This window comes from Schistocerca gregaria, chromosome 1 (assembly GCF_023897955.1).
Source record: "Schistocerca gregaria isolate iqSchGreg1 chromosome 1, iqSchGreg1.2, whole genome shotgun sequence".
Classification (NCBI taxonomy): Eukaryota; Metazoa; Arthropoda; class Insecta; order Orthoptera; family Acrididae; genus Schistocerca; species Schistocerca gregaria.
The window spans coordinates 262,555,787-262,570,314 of record NC_064920.1 but is presented as its reverse complement, the minus strand read 5'-3'; the positions used below and the strand labels follow the sequence as shown (position 1 = coordinate 262,570,314).

The 14,528-nt window shown below is 43.1% G+C and overlaps 1 protein-coding gene across 4 annotated transcripts in view; it reads right to left on the bottom strand.

Annotated features, from left to right (window-relative positions):
* LOC126339866 (probable ATP-dependent RNA helicase DHX34) overlaps positions 1-14,528 on the bottom strand; it is a 179,130-nt gene that overhangs the window by 136,566 nt on the left and 28,036 nt on the right. For all 4 annotated transcript variants that reach the window (XM_050001668.1, XM_050001669.1, XM_050001670.1 and 1 more), the window contains exon 4: positions 13,780-13,946. In XM_050001668.1, coding sequence (XP_049857625.1) covers positions 13,780-13,946 — 167 coding nt within the window. The remainder of the gene's footprint in view (positions 1-13,779; positions 13,947-14,528) is intronic.

Below are 14,528 nucleotides of genomic sequence, written 5' to 3'. Positions count from 1 at the left end.
TTGGTTCCATCAGATTCACTTGGTCCTACTCCAAATGCCATGCCACTTTCCTCGATGTTGACCTCCATCTGTCCAATGGCCAGCTTCACACATCCGTCCACATCAAACCCACTAACAAGCAACAGTACCTCCATTATGACAGCTGCCACCCATTCCATATCAAATGATCCCTTCCCTACAGCTTAGGTCTTCATGGCAAATGAATCTGCTCCAGTCCTAAAGCACTGAACCATTATACCAATAACCTGAAAACAGCTTTTGCATCCCGCAACTACCCTCCTGACCTGGTATGGAAGCAAATAGCTAGAGCCATTTCCTCATCCCCTCAAACCCAGAACCTCCCACAGAATAACCCCAAAAGTGCCACACTTCTGACAGGATACTTTCTGGGACTGGATCAGACTCTAAATTGGCTCTCCAGCAGGGATACGACTTCCTCAAATCCTACCCTGAAATAAGATCCATCCTTTATGAAATCCTCCCCACTCCACCAAGAGTGTCTTTCCGCCATCCACCTAACCTTCGTAACCTCTTGGTTTATCCCTATGAAATCCCAAACCACCTTCCCTACCCTCTGGCTCCTACCCTTGTAACTGCCCCTGGTGTAAGACCTGTCCCATGCACTCTCCCACCACCACCTACTCCAGTCCTGTATCCCGGAGGGTGTACATGATCAAAGGCACAGACACGCGTGAAAGCATCCACGTGATTTACCAACTGACATGCCTACACTGTGAAGCCTTCTATGCGGGAATGACCAGCAACAAACTGTCCATTCACATGAATTGACACAGGCAGACAGTGTTTGTTGGTAATGAAGATCACCCCGTGGCTAAACATGCCTTGATGCATGGCCAGCACATCTTAGCACAGTGTTACACCATCTGGGTTATCTGGATACTTCCCACTGACACCAACCTATCAGAACTCCGGAGATGGGAACTTGCCCTTCAATATATTTTCTATTCCCGTTACCCACCAGGCCTCAACCTCTGCTAATTTCAAGTTGCCGCCCCTCGTACCTCACCTGTCATTCAACAACATCTTTGCCTCTGTACTTCTCCCTTGACTGACATCTCTGCCCAACCTCTTTGCATTTACATATGCCTGTGTCTGTATACAGGGTGTTTCAAAAATGACCGGTATATTTGAAACAGCAATAAAAACTAAACGAGCAGCGATAGAAATACACCGTTTGTTGCAATATGCTTGGGACAACAGTACATTTTCAGGCGGACAAACTTTCGAAATTACAGTAGTTACAATTTTCAACAACAGATGGCGCTGCGGTCTGGGAAACTCTATAGTACGATATTTTCCACATATCCACCATGCATAGCAATAATATGGCATAGTCTCTGAATGAAATTACCCGAAACCTTTGACAACGTGTCTGGCGGAATGGCTTCACATGCAGATGAGATGTACTGCTTCAACTGTTCAATTGTTTCTGGATTCTGGCGGTACACCTGGTCTTTCAAGTGTCCCCACAGAAAGAAGTCACAAGGGTTCATGTCTGGCGAATAGGGAGGCCAATCCACGCTGCCTCCTGTATGTTTCGGATAGCCCAAAGCAATCACACGATCATCGAAATATTCATTCAGGAAATTAAAGACGTCGGCCGTGCGATGTGGCCAGGCACCATCTTGCATAAACCACGAGGTGTTCGCAGTGTCGTCTAAGGCAGTTTGTACCGCCACAAATTCATGAAGAATGTCCAGATAGCGTGATGCAGTAATCGTTTCGGATCTGAAAAATGGGCCAATGATTCCTTTGGAAGAAATGGCGGCCCAGACCAGTACTTTTTGAGGATGCAGGGACGATGGGACTGCAACATGGGGCTTTTCGGTTCCCCATATGCGCCAGTTCTGTTTATTGACGAAGCCGTCCAGGTAAAAATAAGCTTCGTCAGTAAACCAAATGCTGCCCACATGCATATCGCCGTCATCAATCCTGTGCACTATATCGTTAGCGAATGTCTCTCGTGCAGCAGTGGTAGCGGTGCTGAGGGGTTGCCGCGTTTGAATTTTGTATGGATAGAGGTGTAAACTCTGGCGCATGAGACGATACGTGGACGTTGGCGTCATTTGGACCGCAGCTGCAACACGGCGAAAGGAAACCCGAGGCCGCTGTTGGATCACCTGCTGCACTAGCTGCGCGTTGCCCTCTGTGGTTGCCGTACGCGGTCGCCCTACCTTTCCAGCACGTTCATCCGTCACGTTCCCAGTCCGTTGAAATTTTTCAAACAGATCCTTTATTGTATCACTTTTCGGTCCTTTGGTTACATTAAACCTCCGTTGAAAACTTCGTCTTGTTGCAACAACACTGTGTTCTAGGCGGTGGAATTCCAACACCAGAAAAATCCTCTGTTCTAAGGAATAAACCATGTTGTCCACAGCACACTTGCACGTTGTGAACAGCACACACTTACAGCAGAAAGACGACGTACAGAATGGCGTACCCACAGACTGCGTTGTCTTCTATATCTTTCACATTACTTGCAGTGCCATCTGTTGTTGAAAATTGTAACTACTGTAATTTCGAAAGTTTGTCCGCCTGAAAATGTACTGTTGTCCCAAGCATATTGCAACAAACGGTGTATTTCTATCGCGCTCATTTAGTTTTTATTGCCGTTTCAAATATACCGGTCATTTTTGAAACACCCTGTATGTGCGGATGGATATGTGTGTGGGTGTGAGTGTATACCTGTCCTTATTTTCCCCCTAAGGTAAGTCTTTCCACTCCCGGGATTGGAATGACTCCTTACCCTCTCCCTTAAAACCCACATCCTTTCGTCTTTTCCTCTCCTTCCCTCTTTCATGATAAAGCAACCTTGGGTTGCGAAAGCTTGAAATTTGTATGTGTGTTTGTGTGTTTTTTATTGTGTCTATCAACAACCAATGCTTTCTTGTTTGGTAAGTTACAGCATCTTTGTTTATAACTTCTGCACAATTTTAGTGCAGTAATGTGTTCATTGTAAATGTGTGTGTGTGTGTGTGTGTGTGTGTGTGTGTGTGTGTGTGTGTGTGTGTGTGTGTAAGAACAATCTAACTTCTGCACCATTTCAGTGCAGAGTATTGTAAATAAGTATTATAATAGTTGTATGGCACGTTTATTACCTTACAAAAAAAATGAGGCACGTTACTTTTCCGTCAGTGCAGCCATCACCATTTCCAGCATATGATGAACTGGCTGAAGATTGAGGCTCCTCAGAGACACATTTCTGCCAACATTTCCAGCTTTTTCACGTGTGCGATGCAAACCTGTGTAGAGCTTTCTTTCTTTCCTCGCTTTTGCCACACATGTATCAATTATTGTGCTAACTTGCACCTTTGCAGGAACTGACCACCTTATCACTTGATGAAATGTGCATGCTTCTCTCAACCTATTACTGTGACAGAACACATGTCATTGCGATGTGAGTTGAATTTTACCACTGTCAGAAATGCCAGAAACCAATATTACAAAGCCTGGGCTGCAGAATTACATGGGTTTAACCAACACTGTAAATTTGTCACTAGTACCCATCACGAATCCTACACTGATTGCATGGTGTGTGATGGTGTTATTCATCTGGGCCCAGAGAGGGAAGCCTGCGAAAAAGCACTTCAGTGTGAGAATCTGATGTTAACAGATGGGGCTCGATATAGCACAGCCCTTTGAAGTGTCACAAGCTGCAGGCAATCAGATTGGGCAAGGTATTGGAAGCTACTATACCAAAACCTGTTACACACACTGCAAGTGTTCAGAACAAGGGGAAGGTGTTGCAGTAGTACAATCTTCGCTTTGCATGGTGCAGCATTGGTAATGGCCAGGCTGTGACACAACAGCGACCGTGTGCCACCCTTCCATCTTGCCTGTACTGCTTTGTCCAAAACAAGTGTGTTGCATGCCCTAAATGTTAGGCTGTTTTCAATAATTGTTGAGAGAAAGGCCACAATGCACCAGTGTATAACTCCTCTTCAAACATAGTAGACACAGTAGTACCGATGGACGTAAACTGTATCTCTACAGTGACTGTCCCCCTGAACAAAATTTTTATTGACTTGTGTGTGTTTAATAAGCCACTAAAAATGCACGTGGATACAAAGCTCCAATGATTTTAGTACATACATGAATGTAAATGGACTTGGGCTCCTCTCCGCTCATGCAGGTTTCACAGAAGTTGGTTAGCTGTAATGAACAGTAGATTCTGATTTTAGGTCAGTTCTCTGCCTCCTGTATCTTACAAAACTGTTGTGGATCATTTCCATACCAAAGGCCTTTCTGGGTTACATGCATTTGACGCATTCCATTTATCCACTGCCAATGAAGTAAATGTAGTGTCAGATCAAGTTGTGTGTCAGTAACCGGGGACTCTCTGCTCTGAGTTTTCGTTGCTGTTTTCCCTGGGCTCGGCTGTGCTACCAGTTTTCAGACCCACATTATCCTCATATTTTTTCAGGCGTGGCAGGTTCCTGTTGCATTGCACAACTCTGTCAACATTGAATTAGAGCATTTGACAATGTTTGATGTCATTTGGTCTATTCCTTTCAGTGAATGGGCTAAACCACTGGTCATTGTTAAGAAGCTGATGGGTATGCTTTGCCTCCCTGGTGATTTAAACAATTAATGCACAGTCCTTGATAGATACATACCCTTTGTCCCACCCAGGTGAGTTTCTTTAAAAATTATCAGGTGGTCACTAATTTTCAACACTGATTTGTTGGAAGTGTACCTCCAGCTCCTCTTTGAAGAACCCGCTAGGTGTCTTCTTGTTGTCAATAAACCTTTCAGCCTGTACGAATATCACTAGCATGTCTGCAGTTTTTCAGCATTATTTTTTAGAATAGCTGACAGACTCTGTGCCTGGCTGCATCAGATCCCTTGATGATATCACTGTTTTGGGTTTTTCCACCAGAAACCACCTTAACAATTTCCAACCATTGTTCTCTGTTCTGCAGTCTGTGAGTCTCAAGTACAATCTTGCCAATTCCAAATTTTTTCAGCCATCAATTGAATAGCTAGGTTTCTGGCACAGGAGGCTGTTGCATCACCATATTGACACATTTGCAGCTTTGCCACAGCCGACCTCCAGTAAGGAACTGCAGGTACTTATAGGTAAAGTAGCATACTACAAAATGTTTTTACTGGACACATCCATTGTTGCTCTGCCCCTGCACATGTTTTTGTGTAAAAATGTCCCCCCCCCCCTCCCCCAGCTTGTGGCTGAGGGTTCGCTTTGCTTAAATCAATGCTTCAATCTGCCCCATATCTGAGCCCTTCCTAAATCAGTATTGGCTCACTATAGTGAATGCCTATTTCAAGTTTCCCTATGTGGCACTACTATTTCAGCCCTGTCTAAGATTTCTGCAATTGAGGGACTTCCGTATATTGGGGTTACCGATAACAGCTCCCAGTTTGTTTCCCAAAAATTAGCATATTTTTGCAGTCTAGTAGTGTTTGCAGTCTCATAGCTCTCCCTTTTCATTCCTAATCTAGTGGTGAGGCTGAACCTAATTTGGACTTTTAAATCTCAGACACAGAAGTATGTATCTGTCATGTCCCCTGAAGTTGCTTTAGACCAGTGTTTGAATTCCTAAGGTTTCACTCCAGTGGGGGACAAGAGGCCAGCAGAGCTGTACATGGATGCAAACTATGGCCCCTGCTTCACCTGCTGCATCCAACACTGCGACGACCAGCATTGCTGGCTCCGCGACGGTTCTAGCCAGGTGGATCTGCCTGGCCTTGAGGTTTTTGCTGGAGGCTGAAATGGGTTCCTGCCATTACTGAGTGTCAACGGGGCCGTTGCCTGTGCACTGTTTGCACATATGACGGGCAGGTGTCCCATCACTTCAGCCAGCTATGGCTGCACATGGTAGGGTCTGCATCAGAGGGGCTACTGCTCCCCCCCCCCCCCCCCTCCCTCACAAAACTGCTGATGCCTGAACCTGTGTTGTAAATGGTCTAATTCACGCTGCAGTATGGGTTTCTGCCTGGTGGATCAGTGTCTGAGGTCCCTGCCTCTATCCCCACTCCTTGACTGCCATCACCAGTGCAGCCCCTGCTGCACCTGACGCTGCCACCATCACCTCCGTTGCTGGGCTCTGTGTGGATGTCGCCTCTGACACCCCCTGATGATGCCTCTGGCACCGATTACTGACCTGACAAGGATGTTGCTATCAAGACGCTGTCCCCGGTCCTGCTCTACAGTCCCTCACAAGAGGGGGATGGCACGCTAAACCAACCCCTCCTTACTTCCGCCTGTACTCGCTGGTCACTGCCTGCCACATGCTGCAGCAGCCACTGTCGTTGGGGCATGAAATGGATGTCAGTGCTGTCATTGGAATTTTCCGTAACTTGTAACCTCAGTGCCTTGTGATATCAGTGCTTTTTTTCAGGGTAACAGTACTTTTTCGGTCCAGTTCTTCTTTCTGTACTCTGTATTTTTCTGTATCAAGTATTTTTCTCTGCATAATGTTTTTATTTATGTATGTGGTCTTCCTACCTCCTAGAAGGGAGGAGTGCTGTAACTTCACTCACAATGTGCACAATTTCAGAGGTCATGTGTCCACACAGTTCATAGGCCCACTTATAGAGGCCGCCAGGGTAGGCCGCCTGGCATGCTCTGGTGAGCCACCAAGGAAACAGTATTATTTAAGTGACTGCAAATGAGTGCTCGGCATATTCTGTAACCTGTATTTCTGTTTCCATTCAATGTGTTAAATACCCTGTACAACCTGTACTTCATTGTATCATAATGTTGGCTCTATAAAGTACTATGTTGCATAAATTGAGTTTGTTCTATCTGTAATAAACCACACACACTGCAATAACTACTGCAGAATATCATTGCTGTCTAATCTGATAAATCTGATTACTTGAATTCTTGCAAATTATGCTACGCCTTTAGTGGAGGAATTACTACTGTACAGCCAGTGTGGCTTCAGGCCTTATAAAGGAACCACAAATGTGATAATCACAGCTGATCAGCTTTAGGAAAACGGCACGGAAAAAACAGACCTTTTTACATTGCCTTTCTTTACATTACCTTTATTGACCTTACCAAGGCATTTGACTACATAAACTGTGAAGCTGTATGGAAGATTTTAGCTCTGCAGGGTCTTCCACAGAAATTTATTTCTCTACACTGATATGAGCAGCTGTCACTGGTGACGACTCTATTGGTAAGCCCCTCCACAACAATACCAGAGTTCAGCAAGGATGTGTGCCTGCCCCCACGTTATTTCCCTTGTATGTTGCCACTACCATACAGCTAGTCAAAGATGATCTTCCTCCATGAATAATGTTAACTTACAGAATGGATGGGAAACTATTTAACCCTGTGGTGGGCATGTGTCAGTGTACAGTACCACCAACTTAGTTTTCTTTCAGTAATCAAGTTAGCACACTGAGCACACAACAATGGTGCTAGATATGCTTCTTTGGATTAGTGAAGCACCATTTTTCACTGCTGCAGCACTATCATACCCATCACAACAGCTGTGACTGATATGTGAGGTGGACAATTACAATGAGATGGCATCATGTGCCACACATGCCCAGTAATGTAAGTAAATGTAGTGTATCCACTATTGGTTGTTTCGAAGATCAGAAGCTACATTTTACAAAACCACTGCAGGTGAATGATTATTTAGTTATTCCCACTCTCTCTCTCTCTCTCTCTCTCTCTCTCTCTCTCTCTCTCTCTCTCTCTCTCTCTCTCTCTCACACACACACACACACACACACACAAATTGGGAATTTTTACTAGAAGAAACTGAGTGCATTATTCTATAATATCTATAAATCCATCTTTAGACTGGATGGTTGAGGGACTTTGGTGGTTCAATATACAATGTCAAATCAACAACATTTTCAGTTCTCTATATTTTAAATTTTATTTTACTTGTGCTACCAGTTTTGGCATTTCACTACAATCTCTTCTTTCATCAATTACAGACTGCCGATGAAGTAAGGGATCATGTTGTTAAAATTTTTTTCTAAGTATACCAGATACTGAATGCTGGTCCCTATTTCAACTGCACATGAAGTTACATGAAGTTGGATTCTTCCTACACATTGGTTAGAGGGCCTGAATATGGCACAGTGAAACACTGAAACTGCTCTCATAGATAAAATAAAATCTGAAATACAGATGACTATAGGTGTTCTTGATTTGATGTTCTTCTGTAATCATCTGACAAAGAGAATTATAGTGATTTCCTTGATGGTGATTCCAAAGGAGAAACAATTGAGGCTGCAGATCATTCCAGTGAATCTAAACAATTATGCAATGATGGGAATGAAGTACACAAAATACCAACTGATGACTGCAGTTTTTATGCTGGTAAGGACAAGGAAACTTTACAGATAAATAATCTGTTAGTGGTCCCACAGAAAACAAAATCTAATAATATAATTAAGATCTTATCTGGCCCAAAACACAATGCTAGGCAAACTAAAACTGAAAGTTTTCTCAATTGTTTTGATCCTGAGATAGCTAATTCTGTTGCAAACACCCAAAAGGTAAATAAATAACAAGATATCCTCTGTCAAACAATGGAAAATCCAGGGTGGAAAGTAATAATATTATGAAAAGGTTGGTTGCTACTCACTATGTAGTGGAGATGCTGATACACGGATAGGAATAACAAAAAGAGTGTCAAGGCAATCGGGTAGTGGCGGTAAGGCTATCCCCAGCCTCCTGCCCTTCATCTAAGCTCCCAACTGCACCTAGCTGCCCTCACCTCCCTCCACCTTGTCCCACTATGCTCCCACAAGCAGCACCTCTCCACCTCAGCCTCCTCCTTACCCACACCACCCAGTTGCATCATCTGCTGTCGTTCACAGTGTGACCTCAGCAGCCAGAGATTGTGGTCATGTGTATGTGATTTCTGTGTGTGTATTTTTTGCCTACTTCTGACTAAGGCCTTGTTGGTTGAAAGCTCACTTTCTGACAGTCTTTTTGTTATGCCTACCTGTGACTCAGCTTCTCTGCTATATGGTGAGTAGCAATTATCCTTTTCATAATACAAGGGACCATCTGTTAGTTATATGAGGAATAGTGATTGTAGAAATACTTATGCTTCCGAAATAATAGCTCTTTCAGGAGCAGTGTTTCTCACTGCTGTACAAACAGGAGAACACATAAATGTGGGCATCAAATGGAACAGGAATGATTTTATGAGGGCAGCATTTAGCTACAAGCACTTTCTATTTTTGCTTTGGTCAATAAGGTTTGATGATACTTCAACAAGAAATGAACAATTTGAAACTGACAAACTTTCAGCAATCTGTAGCCTCCTATCTGCAGTTTTGAACAACTGCAAAAATAACTACAGCCTTGGGGAATTCACGACAATGGACGAAATGCTTGTCCCATTACACGGGTGTTGTGCTTTTGTGCAGTACATGGCCAGTAAGTATGCTGAGTGGGACTTGAAGTTTTATGCACTGTGTGACAACATGACATTTTACACTTGTAATTTTGCAGTATACTATGGCAGACACAATCCTGGACCATATCTTGCTTCTCACCAGGCTATGGATGTTGTGAAGAGATTAGCTGAACCAATCAAGGGCACTCACAGGAGTAACTATAGACAACTATTATAGTAGTTATCCTTTAGCACAGCATGTTCTAGGAAATTTGCTAATCTTCACTGGGACACTCAAAATGTACAGGAAGGAAATTCCTCCAGAACTTATGCCAAACAGGTTGTGAGAAATTGGAAACTATCTTTTTGGATTCAATGCACAAAATCGATGAAACAGACATTACTACACACAAGTCTGCTGTAAATTTGGACAACAACACAACCAAAGATGGAGTAGGTATTATTGATTAGAGGTGTACATCCTACTCCACACAAAGGACAACAAGAAGACAGCCCCTGTCCTTTTTTTCAGTTTCCTGGATGTTGCTGGTATGAATTCCCAAAGTGTTATTCTTCACAAACAATCTAGAAAAAAGGTTCATAAAAAAGAATGTACCTTACAAACCTGATCTTGGTTCTAATGGAGAGTTATTTGAAAGAACTCTCTACCCTACCAAGGAATACCCAAAGATTTCTGTCAGCATATCATTCAATCCTCATAAGTAAGGAAGAGGTCATTAGAAGGTGAGGGAGGTGACATCATTGTCGTGGTAAGAGAAATAATGGAAGTACTGTGACTTGAAATAGTTACACAAGATTTGTTTGAAAGCACTGCCACAACACTTACATGTGATGATTTCAGACCTTCTCCAGAGGAAGAAAGTGTGTGATTCTTGAAATGTGTTTGAGATTTTTTTTCTTTTTAGAATTGGCTGTCTTGTTCTTCATTATGTATATAGTATTTCCATTTCTATTGATTATTTTTGTGATACTTGCTTCAGTAATGGCCTATAATAGCACTGTAATCTATGGTTACATTTATAGTACACTGGCTTTAGTAATGGCCTATAATAGCACTGTAATCTATGGTTACATTTATAGTACACTGAGGTGACAGAAGTAATGGAACGGCGATAAGCACATATACAGATGGTAGTAGTAGCACATATGCAAGGTAAGAAAGGGCAGTGCGCTGGTGGAGACGTCATTTGTACTTAGGTGATTAATGTGAAGAGGTTTCCAACGTGATTACAGGCACACAACATGAATTAACAGACTTTAAATGCAGAACAGTACTTGGAGCTAGATGATGGGAAATTCCATTTCAGAATCATTAGGGAATTCGATATTCTGAGATTCCCAGTGTCAACAGTCCTTGCTTTTAGAATGTTCAGGTTAATCCTGTAGCAGGCACGCTGAAGGTAGTTATGTCAGCAATATGTTCAGTGCTCTCTAACTTTAAATACCATTAAACAGACAGTTTCTATTTTTTTTTGTTGGCAGAATTAATGAATGGGATCATAAACAATAAATAAGATCACTCTTATTTCCAATAGATAAGAGGGTCTGTATACGATTAAATATGATTCAATAAATCAAAATCTGGATGTGCCAATTAAAATTATTACAGAATGTGACAGACAAGTTTCCAGGAAATTTCCTTAGCATTACTTTAATAACATACACTGAGGTGACAAAAGTCATTGGATACCTCCTAATATTGTGTTGGAGCCCCTTTTGCCTGGCATAGTGCAGGAACTCGATGTAGCATGGACTCAACAAGTTGTTGGAAGCCCCCTGCAGAAAAATGGTGCCATGCTGAATACTTCACTCCTTTTGTGCCATGGAATGGCTTAGTGATGGCGAGTGTAAGGCACTTCACTTTTGAGTGTTATATTTATGGGTGTTAATGTAGTTTTCAAACTTTGATTGACTGTTGACAATAAACTTCATAAGAGGATTAAAAGTATTGAGAGGCTGTATGAGATGGAACCATAAAGTTTTAACTAACACCTTGAAAAAAAAATAATAATAGCAATTAATTGTTTGTTCAAATTACAGTGGTTTACAAGAAAATGTCTTTTTCATGATGCATATGTTTTTTTTAATTTTCTGGTGCAATCCAGTGATAAAGTGGAATATTGTGCAGCAATGGAAATGTTGCAGCTGTATCAGGCCAGTTCAGTCAAGTGTTTAAGCCATCTGTTTTCCACTCCTGCCAAAAACAAATTACTGCACAATACTCCATTTTACACTCCTGGAAATGGAAAAAAGAACACATTGACACCGGTGTGTCAGACCCACCATACTTGCTCCAGACACTGGGCGAGGGCTGTACAAGCAATGATCAAACGCACGGCACAGCGGACACACCAGGAACCGCGGTGTTGGCCATCGAATGGCGCTAGCTGCGCAGCATTTGTGCACCGCCGCCGTCAGTGTCAGCCAGTTTGCCGTGGCATACGGAGCTCCATCGCAGTCTTTAACACTGGTAGCATGCCGCGACAGCGTGGACGTGAACAATATGTGCAGTTGACAGACTTTGAGCGAGGGCGTATAGTGGGCATGCGGGAGGCCGGGTGGACGTACCACCGAATTGCTCAACACGTGGGGCGTGAGGTCTCCACAGTACATCGATGTTGTCGCCAGTGGTCGGCGGAAGGTGCACGTGCCCGTCGACCTGGGACCGGACCGCAGCGACGCACGGATGCACGCCAAGACCGTAGGATCCTACGCAGAGCCGTAGGGGACCGCACCGCCACTTCCCAGCAAATTAGGGACACTGTTGCTCCTGGGGTATCGGCGAGGACCATTCGCAACCGTCTCCATGAAGCTGGGCTACGGTCCCGCACACCGTTAGGCCGTCTTCCGCTCATGCCCGAACATCGTGCAGCCCGCCTCCAGTGGTGTCGCGACAGGCGTGAATGGAGGGACGAATGGAGACGTGTCGTCTTCAGCGATGAGAGTCGCTTCTGCCTTGGTGCCAATGATGGTCGTATGCGTGTTTGGCGCCGTGCAGGTGAGCGCCACAATCAGGACTGCATACGACCGAGGCACACAGGGGCAACACCCGGCATCATGGTGTGGGGAGCGATCTCATACACTGGCTGTACACCTCTGGTGATCGTCGAGGGGACACTGAATAGTGCACGGTACATCCAAAGTGTCATCGAACCCATCGTTCTACCATTCCTAGACCGGCAAGGGAACTTGCTGTTCCAACAGGACAATGCACGTCCGCATGTATCCCGTGCCACCCAACGTGCTCTAGAAGGTGTAAGTCAACAACCCTGGCCAGCAAGATCTCCGGATCTGTCCCCCATTGAGCATGTTTGGGACTGGATGAAGCGTCGTCTCACGCGGTCTGCACGTCCAGCATGAACGCTGGTCCAACTGAGGCGCCAGGTGGAAATGACATGGCAAGCCGTTCCACAGGACTACATCCAGCATCTCTACGATCGTCTCCATGGGAGAATAGCAGCCTGCATTGCTGCGAAAGGTGGATATACACTGTACTAGTGCCGACATTGTGCATGCTCTGTTGCCTGTGTCTATGTGCCTGTGGTTCTGTCAGTGTGATCATGTGATGTATCGGACCCCAGGAATGTGTCAATAAAGTTTCCCCTTCCTGGGACAATGAATTCATGGTGTTCTTATTTCAATTTCCAGGAGTGTATTTTGGGTTCTCCACCAGTGTGCTACACAACTGTGGCACAGGGATTTCAAGCCCTCTTTGTTGAGAGCCGAGAGAATGTGATTGTACCTATTCCACTGCCAATGATAGAAGTTTGTGAGTTATGAAACAATGCATTCCCAAGAGGGGATGAATTTAAACTCAGGCAGAGCCTCAGAATATGCCAAGTATCAGCTGCCTTTGCTCACATGTTCAATACGTAACAATTCAAGGTGTTTAAAATCTGATATATGCTAACCCTTCTAGTCTACAAGTTTCAACCTACTAAATGACCTTATGATTCAGAATTATTATGTATTGGGAAGGTGATGATGCATGTAACTGACAGTGATAACCATTATGAAATCAGTTGGTCCAAATATTCCCCAATTTTGAAAATCTCTGTTGTGAAGTGAAAGTAACCAAAACATTGAACAGAGAAATCAGATTTTGGACTGAAGTGTTGGTAAACAATAAATATTATACAACTAATTTGTTATATTGTGAGTTTCTCAAGTGATTTATGGCTTATGGTTTAATTTTCAAATAAGAATTCGCTTAAGGCACCATGGAAAGTTACTCCTGAAATACCTGAAAAAACCTACAGAACTGAAAATACTGGGATATAAAAGTGAGTATCATACACAGATAGAAAACAATGGCTATGTGATAAAATGATATCTATTGCACTGATGATGAAAAAACAATGTATCTGTGAAAACTGAGTATCTAGACTGATGATCATACCTGCCTTAGAAGTAATCCTTCAGTAATAAAAAGTATTTTTGTTGCTTGGTTTTTACTTTTTTCAAAACGGATTTGGTAACCAACATCAGAATTGTTTTCACTGAGAGTTTCAAATGCAACTCGTTTACACAATGATATACAAGCTATTCTTCTTGGTTGCGTACAGGCTGAAATGATAAACAAGTGAATGTACATTTAGAACTCTGAACAATAATTATTTACAGAATGAGAATTTCACTCGGCAGCGGAGTGCCTTTCACGGGCAAAGGCAAAGGCGAAAGGCAAAGGTCCCGAGTTCGAGTCTTGGTCAGGCACACAGCTTTAATCTGCCAGGAAGTTTCAATAATTATTTAGTTTTAACAAAAAACACTATATATCTTTGTGAAAGAATAGGAAAGGTGATACTTTGCAAATGTGTTGAGAAAGAAAAATCTCTGGTACCAATTCAAACAAGGTGGTCAGAAACAGATTGTACCACAGAATAAAAAATAAATGTATGTAAACTGCAGTTACATTAATCCATAAAACCACTCTCTAAAACTAAAATCAAAACAAGTCAAAACAGATACAGATTTATAAGCCAATTCTGTAAACCGTAATTATTTTCCAAATCATATAGTTAATCACAGAACCACACATACAAAAAAAAGAAAAAAGTTTTCTCCCATTGAATGCCTACTGAACCAGAAGATCTAAAAAGTGGGCATACTTAAGAGTGTGGCTGCATCTTCAACTTACAGAATTTTTGA